The sequence below is a fragment of the Thamnophis elegans genome, chromosome 4, assembly GCF_009769535.1.
Source record: "Thamnophis elegans isolate rThaEle1 chromosome 4, rThaEle1.pri, whole genome shotgun sequence".
Lineage (NCBI taxonomy): Eukaryota > Metazoa > Chordata > Lepidosauria > Squamata > Colubridae > Thamnophis > Thamnophis elegans.
Window position 1 is genome coordinate 78487623 of NC_045544.1, and position 20199 is coordinate 78507821.

The 20199-nt window shown below is 38.0% G+C and overlaps 1 protein-coding gene across 1 annotated transcript in view; it reads right to left on the reverse strand.

Annotated features, from left to right (window-relative positions):
* MDGA1 (MAM domain containing glycosylphosphatidylinositol anchor 1) overlaps positions 1-20199 on the reverse strand; it is a 334259-nt gene that overhangs the window by 194512 nt on the left and 119548 nt on the right. The window contains 2 exon segments of the mRNA XM_032216752.1: positions 2264-2396; positions 14665-14861. Coding sequence (XP_032072643.1) covers positions 2264-2396; positions 14665-14861 — 330 coding nt within the window.

The following is a 20199-nucleotide window of genomic DNA, read 5'->3' on the forward strand; positions in this document are numbered from 1 at the left end:
GAGCAGCTGTCCCCAATCTTTGCATCTTAGCAATCTGGCTAGAGGTGGGAAGGGCCACATGAGTAGCGGACCAATGCACACAAGCTCTCAGCTCAACTCACTCAAGTGATGGGTGGCATGCACACGCAGTTCAGGTGCAAGTTGAACTGTGTGCATCTGCATGCCGGCCCACCACTTACTATATACTATGCAAAAGAGACAATCAACAAGCCGAAAAGAAACAAAAAGCCCCAAACACTTCACCACTAGTAATCAGCATTCAGATGAGCATAAATTAACTCCATCAGACCAACAATCAAGTAAAGAAAACCCCAATCAAGGAACTGCCAAACAAACCAACAGTAAACAGCGCAACCAAACAACTTCTAACATCGCCCCTACCAACACTGACAGGGCCAGCCACTCAAATATAAACTGAGAGCAAATCCCACCCCTTACTAGTACTAATGATGTTACCTAGTTTGGATAATGAAACATCTGCAAGAAAACAGCAAAGCTCATAGAGCATTAAAAACCTCTCATTTCAACCCCAAGCTACAAATATTTCCTTTATTTTTCAATGCATTGGTTCTTCTATCTCTCTGCCTTGTGAAGTTCAATTTCTTATCCAGGATTGTTCCTAAGAACCACTGCTAAATCCTAAAACCTGGTGCCAACCACTTAATCTCCCAGTCATATGTCATTGAAAGAACACATGCTCTGCATGTGAAAGGCCCTTGGTCTCAATCTACACATTCCATGCTATATTTCAAAATGCATTTGGAGAGAGTAGAAATTCAGCACAGGCCAAAGGTTGGGTCTTAAATGAAATTAAGTCAGTGAGCCTTACTATGAACAACTTTGTTGTGGGAATAATGCTCAGAGAAGAGGTGGCACATCTTTTATTTTTCAAGTGTTGCTGAACTGCAGCTCTCAACATCCAACACAATGACAACACTTGGCCAGAATTGCTGGGACTTGTAGTTCAACATCTGGAACATCTTGTTTACATCAAGCAAGACAGCCTTTCCTGTCTGCTTCCAAACAAAAGAATGTCTACCCCGGAGATAGCACTAGCTACCCTATTATCTTCTCATCACACCGGCTTCAAAGACTTCAGACTACAAAGCTAGAAATGTCCTCTGTTGAGGGTCACACTGATGCACTTCAAAAAAATGTATCAAAACATATTTAAAACAAACATTTTGGAGAGATAAATTGAATGGTATCTCAAGAGAAAGTACACTTGAAAATGAATTCTAAAAGCATTTTGGGGGTTGATTTTTAAAACATCACAGAATAAGGAGGAAGCAACTCAGAACACAAAATGACCCAGTTCGGAAACAGAGACTGGTATTTTTCGATCTAAAACTAGAGCTTCTTCAGTTATAAGATTTTATCCTCAAAACTTAATTAAAAAAATGTTTCCATAAGTGCAAATATAGGGAAATATTAGAAGTTAAGTTAGAATTAGAATCCATGTATAGTTTGTAAAGGGAAAAGGTGGAAAATTAACAGCTTGTGGACCACACAGAGACCCCCAGCATTTATTTATCCATTTCATATGGATCCATCTCAGTGGTGGGATTCAAATTTTTTTACTACCGGTTCTGTGGGCATGGCTTGGTGGGTGTGGCTTGGTGGGCGTGGCAGGGGAAGGATCCTGCAAAATCCCCATTCCCTCCCAATCAGCTGGGAATCGGGAGTCAGAGAATAGATGGTGGTGGGGCCAGTCAGAGGTGGTATTTACTGGTTCTCCAAAGTACTCCAAATTTCAACTACTGGTTCTCTAGAACTGGTCAGAACCTGCTGAATACCACCTCTGATCCATCTCAATTAGTGGCAGTGAATAGAATTCAAACAAAATAAAAACAATAACAAATACAAAAGTTTAAAATACAGTCAGCCGAGAAACAAACAAAATTAAGAAGCAAGTACTTAATACTGAAACCCTCCAAAACATTATCACATTGCGCTATTAAAATTTGGCAAACCGCCCCTCTCCACACATGTGGACTCTTACAGACTTCAGCAACTGGAATTGGAGAAAACAATGGTAGTTATCATAATAGCTGCCCCACGTTCCTCTAAACCATTTTTATCTACTTAGAAAGATCCCCAAGGAATTTGAGGTCCTCCTGATCAAATTTCCCTCAATTTCTTTTGTCATCATTAATCTCTTGAAAAAAGAAAACCTTAAGAGGGCTTCTTCCCCTGTTGATCTCGATGGATGGGAGTGAGAGCCATTTCCCAATCCCATCATTATTGGATTTCTGCGACTTACCTGTTGTGTTGGTCAGCTCGAAGGTGACTGTCTTATCAGGGATGCCACACACATTTCTCACAGATACCTGACATGTATAACTGGCATAGTCATGGGGTCGTAGATTTTTCAGTTTCAGAACTTTTGTTTCTCCCTAGAGTGTTTGAAAAGAAACAAATGAAGTTATCTCTTGATTATATAATTTCTCATAGTAGTCATGAATTATTTTCTTTTTATCATCATTCCAATAGTAGAATGTTCCTTCCTCATCTGTTAGTTGATAAATCAGTTTCTTTTCTTTCACCTTTTTTAGTGTATATGCCAGCCATCTTCCTGGTTTATTTGCATTTTCAAAAAAGTTTTGTTTCAAACTTCTAATTTTTTGGGCTAAGCTTTCTTTGTCTACTGAATTCAATTCATGTTTTTTTTTAAGTCTGTTTGATTTTTTTAATATTCCTTTTTTTGTGGCTCTTTTTGTAGTTCCATCTCTAACCTCCTATACTCCTCTTCTAACTTCTTTCGCACTTGACCCCTTTGTTTATTTCTCTTTCCCACATATGTTATGGTTAGTCCTCTAATATATGCCTTTGCTGTCAGCATATTTGCCCCCAACAATCTGGGTCCTCATTTTGCCAAATTCGGAAGAAAGGAAGACTGAGTCAATCTTGAGCCCTGTCAGGATCAAACTCGTGGCTATGGGCAGAGTTAGCCTGCAATACTGCATTCTAACTACTGTGCCACCACTGTTCCTTAACTTTTTTAAAAATGAAAATTACTATCATGCAAAGCACAGCATGATATTGGCAACCAATATCACATTTATTTACAACAATGTTTCTCGACCTCATATAGATCTAACAGATATTCTTAGAAAATAAATACAAGGAATGGCTTTATTAGGAAGTTGGAGAAAAAAAGGCAAAATGGGGCTCCTGGAGGGCAGTCCCATAAGAGGTTATTTTTCGATCAGTTTGTAATTGGCCATGCCCCCATTGCCACCGCTTTGTGAATATGTAAGCTGCCTCTAGCATTGATTGCTGCCCATGTGATGGTCTCGGGATTCTCAACATGCTCAACTAATCCTGCTATAATGGAAACAAGAATAATAGGAATTAAGCATTGCTAAAGCTTCTAGCAACAGAAATGAAGTGCTGTTTGCCACATCTCTCAATCATGCATCTCCTTTTCAGCTTACTTTCAATTCAATTGAAAGTAGAAGGGTGATGGTGGTGTAAGTTTTGGGGCAACAATATCTTGTTTTGAGGTACTTTTGCAATAAAGTAATACAAGGGTAATTTTATTTGAATGAACAGTGAAGTTCATTATCCTTGAAAAGTCTAGGTCATGGTGGAGATGAAAAAAAATCACCATGTTGTTGGCAAGAATTTACTCCATTGCTGTCATTATAGGGGAATCATGCTAATCTATGGGAGAAAATATCAGAAAGTGGTAGTAGTAGTAGTGAATATGATCATTGATTGCATTTTCATCCTCTGGACCTATGGAAATGAATATAAAAGTCATGATGGAGTTGTATAGATATTTATTTCCATAGATCCAATAACTCCCCCTGCCCCATCATCAACCTCGGATTAGAGCTCTAGAGAATATATCCACTTCCTTGATCATAAAACAACATATATATAAAGACATTATAGGTAATCCTTGACTATGACTGGTCACTTAATCACTGTTCAAATTATGAGACCCCCCAAAGCGATTTAGGACCTATTGACTGATGTTACAACGGCTGACTCTCTACGTTCACATGATTCTATTTTGGGACCTTGGCAACTGGCTTACCTTGACAACAGTTTGCAGTGTCCCACAGTCATATGACCACAATTTGTGATGATTTTTTTTGCTGGTTTCTGTCATCTATTTCTATTTTTTTAAAGCAAAAAACACACTTTGGAGAAAACTGATTTGCTTAACTGCCACTATCAAAAATTGGATCTGGTCGTATGGCACCTCAACTTACAACCACAATGAATTACAACTGTAATTGCAGGCTCAGTTACAATCATAAGTCAAGGACTACCTATATACAAAACAACCTACAGATCACCATGCACACCAAATCTATCATTTATAGCCAAGCTCTACGTTACAACTACATTTGCTTTGACTCACTTGAAAGGGCTGCTCAACTGATGGAATTAAACTATTTAGGGGGCTGCATTACCACCCACAAAGATCAATAGACAAGTTAATAGAGTCAGATCAATATCCAGGGAGGACTTACTATAAAACCATCTATAGAAACAGAACAAGAGAACAATAGTGGGTTGTCAATCAATTTCGTTTTATTTAAGTACAATGACAATAAGGATTATACTTGTCACCCACAACCCATAACTCAAACTACTCAACACATGATTTATAAACTACAACCAAACTGAACCATGATACTGTGCTTTCTTAGGCACCAGATGAGAGGTCCATACTTTCACACAGACAACTACTCAATCTGAAGTGAATTCTCCCAAGCAATATTGGTCCTTCTATAGGATCCAGGCCCTGCAACCAGCCCAGATATCTACTTTGCCCTCTACATCTACATTAACAGTACCATCACAAGCCCCAACAAGTGCACACATCAGATTAGAGGCATCTTCACATGCTCTTCCTCTAGTGTGATATATGCCATCACCTGTCAGCAATGTCCCTCTGGATTCCATGGACAAACTTTACACACAAAAAATTAATGAACACAAGTTTGACATCAGAACTCAAAACAAGGACAAAGTAATAACAGCATTTCAACCTGCCAGGACACACTCTATGGCAGACCTCAAATGTCTATTTTGGAAAAATTGGACTTCCACAACACCCTTGAGCGAGAGATTGCAGACTTCATATATATTAAAGGTTTCAGGCAATCTGATAAGGTCTTGACTAACACAATGGCTCTTGAACACATCATAATTGTTAATTTATAATATCTGTCACACATTAATCTACATTTGCAGAGGCAACTTGCCGCCCTCCCTTTCTTCCCCCTTACTCCAGTTGAAATTCTATATATATATTTTAGCCCCTCTATAACATTTGATGAAGTTTATGAAAACTTATACCTTTTAATAAAATGTATTAGAAAAGCTGATACCAGACTCCTGGTTTTTTCCCATTATCCTTAGGGTTCCTAAAAACAATATTTTGTTGTAATACCTTCCTGGCTTGAAAAATGAAATTGATGGGCCAATAGCAATCATCATGTTTTCAAAGTAAACTCTTGTATTTTGTTCTGGTCCCAAACATTTTTGTCTTTTGGTGGTGGTGGTGGTGGTGGGAGTATACTTTCACATTGATGATAAAACCAAAACTCCTCTGCTAGTTCCTTTTAGAGAAATATGCATTCAACTGGCTCCCTTTGAGTTTTATTTTACAAATTCCTTTGCTTGGTGCAAATTTTGATTTCTTCCTTGAAACCAAAACAATAAAAGTTACTTTTTAAGATCCACTGACATAATTTCTGTGAGAACTATTGTTCTCAGGCCAGGTTTGGAAATTATGTAAAAAATGTAATTTAAGTAAACACCAAACAATCGCTCAGCTTCTGGACCACCAAGTCTCATGCAAAGAGTTTATTAAATTTCAGGAAGGGCAGGAAGAAAGAGGTATGGATCTGAACCATCATGTATATAAAAGGTACCTACAGCCTCACATTGCCATTGGGCATTCAACTGTTCTGTTGGGTTTCATTCTTACTTGCAATAAAGATTCTTATTTAGCTAAAGTGTTTCTGAGAGACTTTTGCCAAATCCAAGCCTAGAAAATTAATTCAGCTATATAAAGGATTTACTGTTAGGTCCTAGTCAGGAGAGTCTGACATTTTCTCTCTCCCCTCACCCCCAATTGTATCTTCTGCTTTGCCTTGAGCTTTTGTGAAATCCCTTTTGATTTGTAACATAATTCACTAACACAGTCTATTTTCTGCCTTCACTTTTCTGATTTTTCCAGAATAGGTAAAGGTTCCCCTCGCACATATGTTCTAGTTGTTCCCAACTCTAGGGGGCAGTACTCATCTGTTTCAAAGCCGAAGAGCCAGCACTATTTGAAGACATCTCCGTGGTCATGTAGCCGGGATGACTAAACACTGAAGGCGCATGGAATGCTGTTACCTTCCCACCAAAGGTGGCTCCTATTTTTCTACTTGCATTTTTTACATGCTTTCAAACTGATAGGTTGGCAGAGGCTGGGACAAGTAATGGGAGCTCACTCCATTACACAGTGCTAGGGATTTGAACTGCTGAACCTTCTGATTGACAAGCTCAGTGCCACTGAACCACTGCGCTGCCAGAATACCTTTATATTAAACTAGTGCAGCCCACCCTTAGTAATCTGAACATTACCATCTCATATACCTTTCCCTTTTGATCTCCAAATTATTAATACATGGCTTTTCCTTTAAAAAAATGTGACCCAAAACTAAGTACAGTTTTTCCCCCCCCCCTCTCTCTCTCTCCTTTTTTGCCAATTGATAAAACATTACTTTTTGAAGCTGTAATTTCTGCTACAAGGGTGAAGTAGAACTTGATTCTCTCATTCATCTATTCTATCTATCTCATTCATCTCAGATGAAGCTATTTGTGGATAGATGGGTTGCAGAAAGCTGCAAGGCCAGGAAAAAAAACCCAGCTAAACTGACTTGTTTTTTTTTTTTTAAAAAAAAAAAAGCAAGAAGAGGCTCCAAAATTAACCTGAGAGCAAATATATAGAAGTCAGACTTTGATGATTCAAGGTAGCATTTCTCTTGGAGAACTTGGTGTTTATAGTTTTCTAATTTTTGACAGTAAATATGTTTACCTAACCTTCTTGTCTAAGAATACGGAGGAAGAGATTTTCAGGGAAGAAATGGCAGATTGAAGACAGCTCAGTGAAAAGCAGAACGAATGGCTGTGGTGAAATGAAGAGTCAGCTACTAGATCAACTCTTTGATAATCCCTCTCTGTACAAGAAGAGCACTTGAGATTCCCCAAAAGTGCCACAGACAGTTGCTCCTCACACAGAGATTGCAAGTTAGCAATCTCTGCTAGGTTCCCCTGATGAGGCAATAGCATCTTGCTCAAACTAGGGACAGCACCTTTGAAAAGACACTTTTGAATGTTCCATTTTCTAATCATTTTTGGAAACTGTTTGATAACTGCTTTTCAGCTATTAGGAATCTTTGGATTCATAGGTTTTATAATATTGGGTGAGTTTCCTTCAATCCTTAGCAAAATAAGTTTTAAATATAAGTTTAAAGGCTTATTTTGAAATAAGCAAAAGGATGGTGTAGGATGGTGTAGACAAATAGACCAAGGGTCCAGATAAATTTGATGTAAGATTTTTGGAATTAAATATAAAGAATGCTTTCCCCTAAAAGGCTTGCTCAGGCAGCATATTTACAGCAAGAAAAAATTAAAATTAGCAACCTGGATAATATAAATTTGGAATAGTTGTATAAAATACAAACACTATACAAATACTTGTATGTATTCACATGCAATATTCTCCCTACCTCCCTCCAACACATACACACTCACACAATACACACACATATTCATAAATAATACAATTATCCAAAAGATATTTAAAAATTATAAACTTTTACAGACCACTGTCAAACCTGAGAAAAATATAGTACAACAGTTGACATAGAATATTCAACCCAAAGTCAAAGGTTAATGCTGAGCTTGAGTCATTTCTGACAGACTATACTCAGGCCTGATCCATCATGCCACCACCTAAAACATGTGAACCTTGTGAATTATTTCAGGGTTGATGTCAAAAGTAGAAATTGCTTATAGTGTTGGTATCCTGTTTTGCTAGTCAGCAGTAGACTAACTAGAGCAGTGTTTCTCAACCTTGGCAACTTGAAGATGTCTGGACCTCAACTCCCAGAATTCCCCAGCCAGCATTCGCTGACTGGGGAATTCTGGGAGTTGAAGTCCAGACATCTTCAAGTTGCCAAGGTTGAGAAACACTGAACTAGAGCATTTCAAGGTTCTGTATAAATCTGGTAGTATAGAAGAACATGTTCAATAGTTTCTACCTGTCTTGAGTCACAAGGGCATAATCATACTGAATTAAGAAAAGAGATTTGTTAAAGAAATATTTTGTTAGAAGGGGCAACGAACAAAATAAAAAGAAATCAAGTTTTAAGCCATTATTTGAATGGATTAGGATCAAAATGATTAAAGGTAAATGGGAAGAATATAAAGTTGGTTTATTTGATCAAGGTTAAAATAGATATATTATTATCTCTGGTAACCCTCAGTGGGATTTTGCTGATATCAGGTTTGAAATGATAAGGCTTTAAATGATTGCTTAAAGATAAAAGATGGAATATGGAAAGAAGAGATCATTTGTTATATATTAAGATAAAATTATAAGTTACTAAAATTATTTATACTTGTGATAAAGGGGAAGTCATTCTTTTATATATTTCTTTTTCTCCTACTATGTTCTTATTTTTATTTCTTTTCTACTTTTCTGCACTTTTTATTTTGCATTATATTTTTAATTGTAAGTTTTTAAATAAAATTGCTATAAAAAGGAATGTCGATGAAGAATTTAATTGCTGTAGCTGATATTAAACTTAACCCAAAGTTGGGCATTGCAATTAGATATCTTGTTATTTTTATTCAATGGCTTGTGAATCAAATCTTGGATAATGCTTGCTTTTACTTGCCTTGTTGTTTAAAGTAAATCTGTTTTAGGAATGGCTTTCATTAGACTGATCTCATGTAAAGCCACCTGTATTCCCTTGAGTCGACCGTGTGGTTCAGAAGGCAAAATTCACACAAAGATGGAAGGGAAAATGTAGCCTTGAAGAAAGATAAACACCAACAAGACCACAATACTACTGTGAAAACTTGTCTCCAGAAGTTGTGGGTGCTCCAACACTGGAGGTTTTTAAGAAGGGATTGGATAACCATTTGTCTGAAATGGTATAGGATTTCCTATATGAACAGTGGGTCGGACTAGAAGACCTCCAAGGTCACTTCCAACTCTCTTATTCTGATTACTATTCTGTTCTGATAATAACATTTAGAACCTCCTGTCAAATACTGATTTGTGTGTGGTTTACATACATCTAATTTATTGATCAATAAACATCGGGTAAATGTGTAACCACCAGTAAATCACTTACAAAGCTTAAACTATTAAGTTTACAATTTATCTGTTAATATAATCAACTGTCCCTAAGCGTCTTCTAAAGACTAATGTAACTAAGCCACAATTTTGAGAAAACAGAAAGCACACAGTTGAGAGAAAACATCATGCATCCAAATAAGCTGTTCTCTCTCTTTTTAGCAATACCATAATATATCAAAGACAAGAAGTTGTTATCTCAGACTTGCTTCGCCTCTCTCAGCTGCCCAGTTTTGGCTTGTCAAAGGAATGTAATAGGTGTTAGACTATCACTGGCATATAAAATGATTATGACTGTACGCTAGAAAATAACAACAACAAATCCACTCCAACTCATTCTGCAACTAGCATCAGGCAAACTATTTATGGCGCTGCAATTTTTGGTGATGTGCCAGTTATTAAGCTTTTTCCAATGATAAAATAACTCTCCCTTCCAGAAAGGTCATTTTAAGAGGTAGTGTGATATAATGGTTGCTGGATTGGGAAGGGGCAGATTTAGGATCGAGTCCCTGTGGGTAGTTTGGACCAATCAGGATCTCTCAGTTGAACTTTTCATGGGATTGTTTTGAGGATAGAAGTGAAAGAAGCATATTATATATACTGTTTAGAGGAATGATAGGATGGGCATCTAATAAATAAGAAAAATAATATTTCCTTCCAGCAACTAATCAATAAAATCTGTAAGGACAACAAAATAATTGAAGCAGGAAGCAGATGCAAGGCAGAAAAGCAGGTGCAAGGTAGACAATTATGCCAACTACAATGTTACAACCAACAGAAGACAAAGGGACTGGGCTTTCTAGACTCATGTAAAGCAACAGCTCCCAGAATGAGTAGGATGCATGCAATGGGAATGGGATGACTTGCCATAGCCAACTTGCTTTGGCCAACACACCATGGCCAACTCACTGCAACTAACTTGCCATAACCAACTCACCATGAACAATGCCATAGCCAACTTGCTGTGGGAGAATTTTACAATTCTATTTAATTATTTAAAATAAGTAACAATAATTTTAATTTTCGCCATTCACATTTCATTCTATCCTTTCTTTTGCATCCTTTCTTTATTGATTGTATTCCACCATTTATTTGATATTAGTGTAACTCTTGTTCTGCAGCAAGTTGTCCTGTGGTGAGATGGCCATGGTGAATTGTCCTGCAGTGAGGTGGCCATGGCGAGTTGGCCATGGTGAATTTTCATAGACCCCCTTCCAACAGGTTCATCACTAAGGGGAAATTTTATATATTTATTTATAGTCCAGTGCCAATGATTACAATCAAGGAAAGACACATCACACGTTCCCTCTACATCAAAGACTATTTTTATTCAAGATGCTCACCAGCACAATCATTAACAGCTCTAGCATCTCAAAATATTAATATTTTGCTTTATGGTTAATCTTGCCAAGAATTGCAGTTCCCTCTCTGACCATTAGTAGAAACCACTGAAATAAGCAGAAAACTTTTGTTATTGAAAAGGGACAACAGGATGCAATCTATGGATCAAATTTCTCATTAACTAGAGTTTTTCTACAGAGCAGCTACATGTGTCTGTAGTATACACATAGACCTTGACTTATGACCAGAATTGGGACAAGAACTTCCCTTGCTAAGCAAGGAGGTAATTTAATCAGTTATGCCCAATCTTATGACTTTTTGCTATATAAACCAATTCACTGTGGTTGTTAAGTGAATCATGTGGTTGTTAATCTGGTTTACTGATTGTTGGAAGCTGGCTGGGAAGTCGACAGATAGGGTTCACATTACCCTGAGATGCTACAATTGCATGAACACATGCTAGTTGTCAAGCACCCAAATTTTAATCACATGAGCATGGGGATACTGTGACAGTTGTAAGTGCAAGGTCATGTCATAAGTCACTTTTTTCAGTGCCACTGTAACTGTGAATGTTCACTAAATGAATGGTTATAAATTGATGAGTACTTTTATTTACATCTATCATGATAAATCAATTAAAGCTTCAGATTTCATATAACAAAGATGAAAATGAACAGGAAAATTCCTACGCCCATTCCTTTTCACCTAGGAACTGGGGCAGGAATTCATATATCTCCCCTGTCCTTAGGCCTTACTTTACTTTCATCTAAGAAACATCTCCCTTCCACAAGGCATGATACATAACTTCCCTTTTTGAATATTGTTCTGGAAATACAAAAATCTTGGATCTCCTATCTTCAATCCCAGTAACCCAAGACACTGGATTTCATCTCATACCACAATTCTCTGCATGCAGAGGGCAGCTTTGGTATGAGTTGAGTGAGAGAAAGACTAGGGCAGGGTGTTAAACTGGCAGCCTGCGGGCCAGATGTGTCATGTGCAGGCTACTCCCACCTCAGATCTGCGAAGGGAGAAAATGACGCAAAATGTCACATTATGGCAATGTGACACCAGTGGCCTAGAGCATGTTGCAAAAATCAGATACAGCCAGAAACCAAACAGAGCCAGTGGAACAAACAGGTTTAAAGATAGTTTCTATCCTTAGGCTGTGAGACTTTTAAATACAACCACAATCACTCCATGCATACACTAGCCTGAAGTTGGTAGCCAGATGTGCAGAATGCAACTAATTCAACATCATTGTCAACTTGTAAAATGTTGCTATGACTATTATCAGGTTGGCATTTGAGGGAGGATTCCATGCATACCTTTGGCCAGAGTCGGATCTCATATTTCTACAACCTAGTTCATATGATTTATGACGCATGACAGAAGGGAGGAGATAGAGGGGTAAAGTTCAAACTCAATTAAGCGGAAGCCAGTTATGGCTACACAGAAGATCATGCCAAGATGTTGATCCTAATAAATGAATGGGTTTTTTAAAACTTTGTCTCAAGGCTCCTAAATTGATTAGGTTATCCCTTGGGAACTTCACAATCATCTTCCTTTCCCTTGCTTTCACAAAAACAGCAAAATTAAAACTATGAGTCTGCATGTGAAGTAGAGCTGGATTGTACGTGGGGGCTAATTTTCCAGATTGCTTTTAGGAATATAGCACAGAAGATGTTACCTAGTTAAGGGTAATGAAACATCTGCAAGAAAACAAGCAAGCTCAGACAGCACCCAGGACCTCCTCATTTCAACCCTGAACTACAAATATTCTCCTTTGTTGGTGATATAGTCTCAATTTCCTAAAACTTCAAGGAAAAAAAATGTCAGCATGTGATTCAAGAAAGTCAGCACATGGAAAGTTTTGAGAATTTATGAAGGAGAAAAATAAAGAAAAACACACATTCGTTGTGGAGATTGTTTCTGAATAGTACTTCATCACTAGGTATTTGAACAATCTCAAGAAAAGCCAGTCATCAATTTCAAGAAACTGAGGCAGAGCATTAATGAAGCATAGACAATCCACCGGGCGGTAGGAGAGGGGAGGATTTAGCTTGCTACTGTAAGATTTCATAGATTAATCATATAGTCTGAACTGCTATGGTTGCAAAACAGAGACCACATTTCTTTAGAGTCCTGCGAAAAAAATCAGATGGAACAATGGCTGATGATCTCTTTCTATCAGTCCACCATAGAAAGTGCCCTCACATATTGCGTTACAGTATGGTATGCTGCAGACAGGAAGGCACTACAGAGAGTGATAAATTCAGCACAAGAAACCATTGGTTGCCCTCTGACAACACTGAATGACATCGCCAGATCTCGCTGCTTTAGCAGAGTAAGGAAGATACTCAGAAATGATTCACACCCTGGTCAGTGTCTCTTTGCACTTCTACCATCAGGTAGCAGACATCAAGGTATAGCCAGTGGAACAAACAGGTTTAAAGATAGTTTCTATCCTTAGGCTGTGAGACTTTTAAATACAACCACAATCACTCCATGCATACACTAGGTTTTTTTTTATTTTTTCATTTCTGCTATAATTTTGCACCAGTGAGGTTAAAACCAATTTCGTTGCATTTAAGTACAATGACAATAAAGATTATACTTATACTTAAAAAGACCAATGTGGAGTTTTTCCTTAGTACTCAACAAGCTGTTTCTTACAAGAAGAAGTCTCTTAAAAACATTTTTTTTTAGCTACAAGCTTTTATCCTTTAAATGGACATAAATAATATAAAGTAACAAAAGCAAACTTTTATACATGGATAGACAGACAGAAAGACAGATCGAGTGTCTTTGAAATTGATTTCTTTCGGCAGCAGAGCTGTATCAAGAATGCTGGGCTGTGAATTTTGAACTTGTACACAGGGTTTGTCAAATCTGCCCATTTTCTTTCATTCCTTTCTGTCTCTCCCATTTATCATGTCTGTTAACTTTGCTGAGTTAATATCTTTCTTGACCTCGTTCCTTCTCTTTAATGTTATACTGTTGTAGTTCTTCCTCCAATCTTAGCATCTCTTAATTCACTTTTAGGACTTAGTTCAGTGGTGCAATTCAGCTGGTTCTATCCAGTTCAGGCAAACCAGTAGCAGTGGCGTTCGGAGGCTCATTAAGTCTTGTTTTTGACATTGTGCATATGCGTGGAAGGTCCTGCATATGCGCGGAGGTATCGCATGGACTCACCTTTGTGAACCAGTAGCGAAGGTAAGTTGATTTCACCCCTGACTTAGTTCAGGATTTACAGGCCCATATCAAGCATTATTAGCATACAGAGTTCTAGGTAAACAAACACTGAAATAATCCATCCACACAGCATCACATAAATAGTTATGTAATTTGAAGTACTGCACTATAGGAATCTTTGCTTGATACCATTGTAAATCAATCAAAGAAAGAGCAGTGGCTTTTATGTTGCATTAAAAAAATCTTTATTGGGGTTCATCAGAAACCAGAAGCCTTATAAGAATCTATGGTGCACACATAGTGGAAGTTTTACATGTAAAGCTGCAGAAAGTGGGGAAAAAGAATAATTAAAATGGTCAAGGTTGCAGAAACAACCCTCTATGAAAAAAAATACATATTTGCATTAGTTTTTAAACAGAAAAAAAGGTAGAGATGATTAAGTAGATAAAATTGGGCATGATGTAAAGGAAATTAACATACATTAGTTATTTCCTCTCTCATATTACAACTTGGGATCATCCAATAAAACTGAATAGTAGGAGATTCAAGATAAAAGATTGTATCTCTTCACACTATGTGCAGTTAAACTATTGAACCTGGAAGTTTTTAAAAACAAGATTAGACAAGTTCACGGAGATAAGACTCAGTGACTACAGTACTATTCTTGAAACCTATATGTTGCCACAAGAAAATCCAAGTTCCCCTGAATGTCCAAAAAGCATGTGGAGCGAGAACATCTATCTCACCTCTGTGTACAATGGTTCATAGATATCCACTCCATTATCCTGACTGTGGGAAAGTGTCTCAGAACCCCTTCTCCAGATGAAGCGAGCAGGTGGATTAGAGCTGACTGTGCATCGAAGGAAGACTGTCTTCTCATGATAAAAACTCCCACGGACATCACTGATAGTTTGATGGACAGTAAGGACGGGCTTGTCCAAATCTGCAAAGAAAAGAAAGAAGGAGGGAATCCAGAGAGATTGTTGATGAGATTTAGGAATGTGGAATGCCTGTGGGCCACCCAATGTTCCAGATACAGAGGAAAAGGAAGGTAGTTTGGAAGTCGTCATTCTACCCACCAGGCGAACTAATAATTCTCAAAATGATACCTCCCTAAAGCTGAAGACGTTTCTTGGATGAGAAGAGAAATATCTTCAAAGAAAAACCAGAAAAGTCCAGTTGCTTCTTGAAAAAGTACATTTGGGTCCTTTTGAAGTAAGGTTAGCTATCTGCTAGGTATCTGCATAGCAACTGAGCTTTTCTAAAACAGCTAAATGAGGAATAAGATAAATTGCATTTGCCAGATTGATCAGTAAATACTACAAGGACTGCTGTCTGTAAATTATCTGGCCCCAGAAGATTGAAAAGCTCATTTTGTCCTGGGGCTAGTGAACATGTCACAGAAGTCCTTTGAATAAATTGTGCATTCTGTTGTCTTTTAGCAAGCCAGATGGCGAAAGAAAACAGGAGATAGGCTATTTTTAACTTGGTGTATTGATATTTTAAGCACTGTGTCCGGCTTTGTGCCAGTTGATAAAATTCAAGTGCTTTGTATTTTGTTTGTCATTGTGGAGTGGAGATCTTTAATAATGCTTGTGAAAACTTGATGCCAGATCTGGTTGTTTCTGCCTAGCCTGCCAAATGCATCTGTTCATCACTTTTATTCTACTAATGATACTTTGTAGTTTCTTTGAACTGCAGCTTTTTAAAGTTTGAATGAAGTTCTTGCTCCATCAACTGAGGTACCACTAGTGAAAAGATATGCTTTAATCTTGCATCTTACATGATCTCTCAACCAGAAAGACATTTTAAATCTCACTTTCTAGCCAACCCCAATTTGTTCTTTTTAAATAAAATTTAACATTTTAAATTAGGTTTCTGTATATGGTTTGCAATCATTTGGTTCTACATTAAAGCCAGAGGTTTCAGTTAGTGTCATGTTCATGCTAGAATTGGAGTTGATCTATATTTAGCATAAAATCAAGAACTTTAAGAGTTATTCTTTAATCACACTATTGACTGCTCCTCCATTCAAAAATCTTCATGCAAACAGAAATTAATCACAATGAAAAGCAATTTAAGCAGGACCTGCTCAAAACCCCACAAGGGGAATATCTTTATTTGCTCAACCAATATTTTATCATCTCTGCAAGTTTTCATATTTCTTAAAAATCTTTATCAGCCTCAAGGAATGCAATTTGGATGTTGTCCAACACAGCAGGGTGCAAAATGTTTCTGAATTATAGCAAGGGGTTTTGTAAAGATATAGCTCTCTGAAGATGTTGACTCTTATTTCATATATATTATTAAGAGCCGGGGTGGCGCAGTGGTTAGAGTGCAGTACTGCAGGCCACTTCAGCTGACTGCTAACTGCAGTTCGGCTGTTCGAATCTCACCGGCTCAAGGTTGACTCAGCCTTCCATCCTTCCGAGGTGGGTAAAATGAGGACCCAGACTGTGGGGGCGATATGCTGACTCTGTAAACCGCTTAGAGAGGGCTGAATGCCCTATGAAGCGGTATATAAGTCTAACTGCTATTGCTATTGCTATATTAGCCCCAAATCTCATGTTCATTTTCTTGCTTTTTAACTATTTCACTTTATTAGAACTTTTAAGAAACTTGAAAGCTTGCAATTAATACTAAATTTTGGTTAGTACAATAAAGATATTGCCTCCATAGGTTGTTTTGCTTTTGATTTTTTCCTGGCTGATATATCTATCATTATAGAAACAGTATAACTTAGTATTTGGGCATATTCTTTAAATTCAGAAGGGTCAAATTAAATCCTTGCCATCTCCAGATAATACTGAAACCACTTACTTATTTAAAAAAACCCTTAAAGATACACTCCCAGTAAACAATATTTTTTGGTGAACCAATGATCCAACCTGATAAAAAGCAGTCTCCTTGGTCCCCAATATTATTTTTACATGGGACAAAATTGAATATTACAAGTCTCTGCTCATTGTGTGAACCAAAATCCTGCAGGTAAGATTCAGTGTGTAATTCTGGTAATAACACTAATTCAGTGCATCATAATAAGACTTCTGGTCCCAAGATAACTTTCAAGATTGAGTAGATTAAAGGAGCAAAGAACCCTTGAATTAAATAATCTAATTCTTGCCATCCATTTAGGTTCCCGCTTCATTTAATGTTCTGCTAATGAGGAGAGACAGAGCCAAACCAGATTAATGAAAGTTGTCAATATGCATCATATGTCCCTGCTTTCAGACAGTTGCGGGTATGTGTATTTGTGCACTCTGGGGTTGGGGAGATGGATAATCATTAAACTCAGTGGAGAAAAAATCCAGATGTACGCTAATGAGGACCAAATGCAGAGCCTTTGTAAAAGATACCACTAAAGAAAAGTCCTTACATATTTGAAGCATGTGACCACAGAGCACCTGAAGGCTCCTTTCCCCCGCCCTCTCCATAAGGGTCTTATATGCTATTGACATTTAAAATATTGATTTAGCTATATATAAGTCTGTAACTCTGGTTTCAAGACAAGATACTACTTTCTGCTAAAAACAAATATTGTCCATTAGACATGTGCCTAGACCAGTCAATTTGTATATTTTAATGAGGGCACATGTTTTGAAGAGCCAGTCTTTGTAATAAAAGTTGATATTTCTTAGCCTGATAATACTAGAAGTGTATTCAGACACAAGGGCAGATTTTTTTTTTTTAGCCAAGTAGTAATATTGAAAATGGCAGAGGAAAACATAAAAGAGATGTAGAGCCAGATTAGAGGGACTTCTTATATACTTTGTAACAGTGATGTGCGGTCAGCTTTAGGCCTGGTGAGGCACTTTTTAGACTTGTGGACTTCAACTCCCAGAATTCCACAGCCAGGCATGCTCCGATTTAAAGTGACAGCATTTTTCCCCCTTGCAAAATAAGTTTTCCCATTCTTTTTCTTCTCCCTCCCCCTCCTTCCTCCCTCTCTCCCTCCCTCCCCCTCTCTCAAACAGACACACGCACACAGAGAACTTGGATCCCTCTCTCATTCACTCACTCTCAAACACAAACACAGAAGTTGGATTGGATATATTTTCCAAAGGCTTGAAAGCAGCTCCTCTGCCATACCCCCCCTTCCCCTGCTGCCTTCCGATCAAACTTTTTTAATTCCTTCCCCCTCCCCACACACGCACCTTTTCCAGCTGTTTCAGAGACAATTTCAACTCTGCTTCTCCCTGCCCTGCCCTGCCCTGCCCTGCCCTTATGAAAGGCCAGAGCTCTGTCACACTGAGCTAGTTGCTCCCAGAGAACTCTAAAAAGCCTCTAAAAATGCCCTCTACAGGAGGCGAGAGAACACGTGCCTCATTTGCATAAGGAATTTTTTGCTTATTAACCCTTGCTTAACTCTTAAAAGGTGAAAAATTCCTTATGCAAAAGAGGCCCCTAGTTCTCTGGCCTCCTCCTATGGTTAACACAAAGCACTGTTCCAAGTCACTGTGAATCTGGCAGCAACTACCTTGGCTTTAATTATTTAAAAAAACTCTTTAAAATTCTTTCCTTTTCCTCATGACTGGTGAGGCCATGCCTCCCTTGCCTCTAGTGACTGCACATCCCTGCTTTGTAAGGAGTTTCAACCAAATATACTAATCTTAATATCATGTTCGAGTTAATCTAGGCAAACTTTTTTAATGTTACCTTCCTGGATGGCTCCTAAATAAGCATCAGGATTCCACTTTATTTTATAAATCATATTTGAGTTCCCACAATGACCTAAGATGAGATACGTAGAGTCAATCAAAAGAATGACTAATGCATTCTGGATTGTTATGCATATTCTGTTATGCACAAAGCTATTTGTGCCAATGTCTACATAAACTCTTGTCTACATTAATGGGAGAATGGGGTCTTTCTACTGTAACTAAATATTTATGTTCTTTTCCCAAGTGCTTTGTGATCACATCATTCAAGTGAGAAAATATGGGGTCATTGCTATTTGTTTCCTCTGCATTTTGATCATCCTTTGCAGCAGTTCCTACTTGGATGGGCTTCAGAACTGTTCTTTGCCTTGTTCCTTCCACAAGCTAAAGAAAGAAGAAAAAATATCAGTGACAATGAAATAGCTGAAATAGCATCACTGGGCTTTAAACAATGACATGCAAATGGGGCAGCAATAAAATTCACCTGATCTAAATCTTAATTGTCTGCTGCCTAACTCTCATTCATTTTTGATGCTGCAAAGCAGTTATAACAAGGTGAATTACCCTTGGCCATTTCACCTGGACATTTTTTCTGCCCCCAAAACTCTTCATGTAATAAGTTCTCACCTGCACTTCATCCCAGGGACCTTTAATTTCCTATCAGTCTCCAGTGACAGCTCTAATCTCTCACCAGACCACTTTGGAGTATGGGGGGGGGAGACCCTCACTGTGTCAAAGTGAATGATTAAAATAAGTTGAAGTGATTTAAGCTCCTCATATTTAAATGTGCAAACTCTGCCAGAGTATCCTTTAATTCAAGTTCATGTCTTTATTATTTTAAAGATGATTTCTCCCATCTAGTATTCACTAAGTCTTAAAGATTCCCCTTGCACATATGAGCTAGTTGTTCCCGACTCTAGGGGGCAGTGCTCATCTCTGTTTCAAAGTCAAAGAACCAGCACTGTCCAAAGATGTCTCCGTGGTCATGTGGCTAGCATGACTAAATGCCGAAGGCGCACGGAACGCTGTTACCTTCCCATCAAAGGTGGTTCCCTTTTTTTCTACTTGTATTTTTTACGTGCTTTTGAACTGCTAGGTTGGCAAAAGCTGGGACAAGTAACAGGAGCTCACTCCATTACATGGTACTAGGGATTCGAACCACTGAACTGCGGACCTTTCTGATCAACAAGCTCAGCATCTTAGCCACTGAGCCACCACATCCCTTTTTGGGTCCTGTAGGAACTACAAGCCTCAAAAATCCCTGTCCTGCTTGTGTGATGCTACTTTTCTCATAGATAGATAGATAGATAGATAGATAGATAGATAGATAGATAGATAGATAGATAGATAGATAGATAGATAGATAGATAGATGCCTCTGACTTCTGGTAACCTGCTGGACAAGTCATTGCAATTTTCTTGGTAAGATTTTGGAAGTGGTTTGCTATTGCCACCTTTCTGGAGCTGAGAGTGATTGGGTCAAGGTCATTCAATTGGCCTTATGCCTAAGGACAGGACTAGAATTCAGTCTCCAAGTTTCTCACCTGATGCCTTAACTAGTACACCATTACACCAGACTGGCTCTTTCCTCCTTTCTTATCCTCCTTTCTCATCCTTATTTATC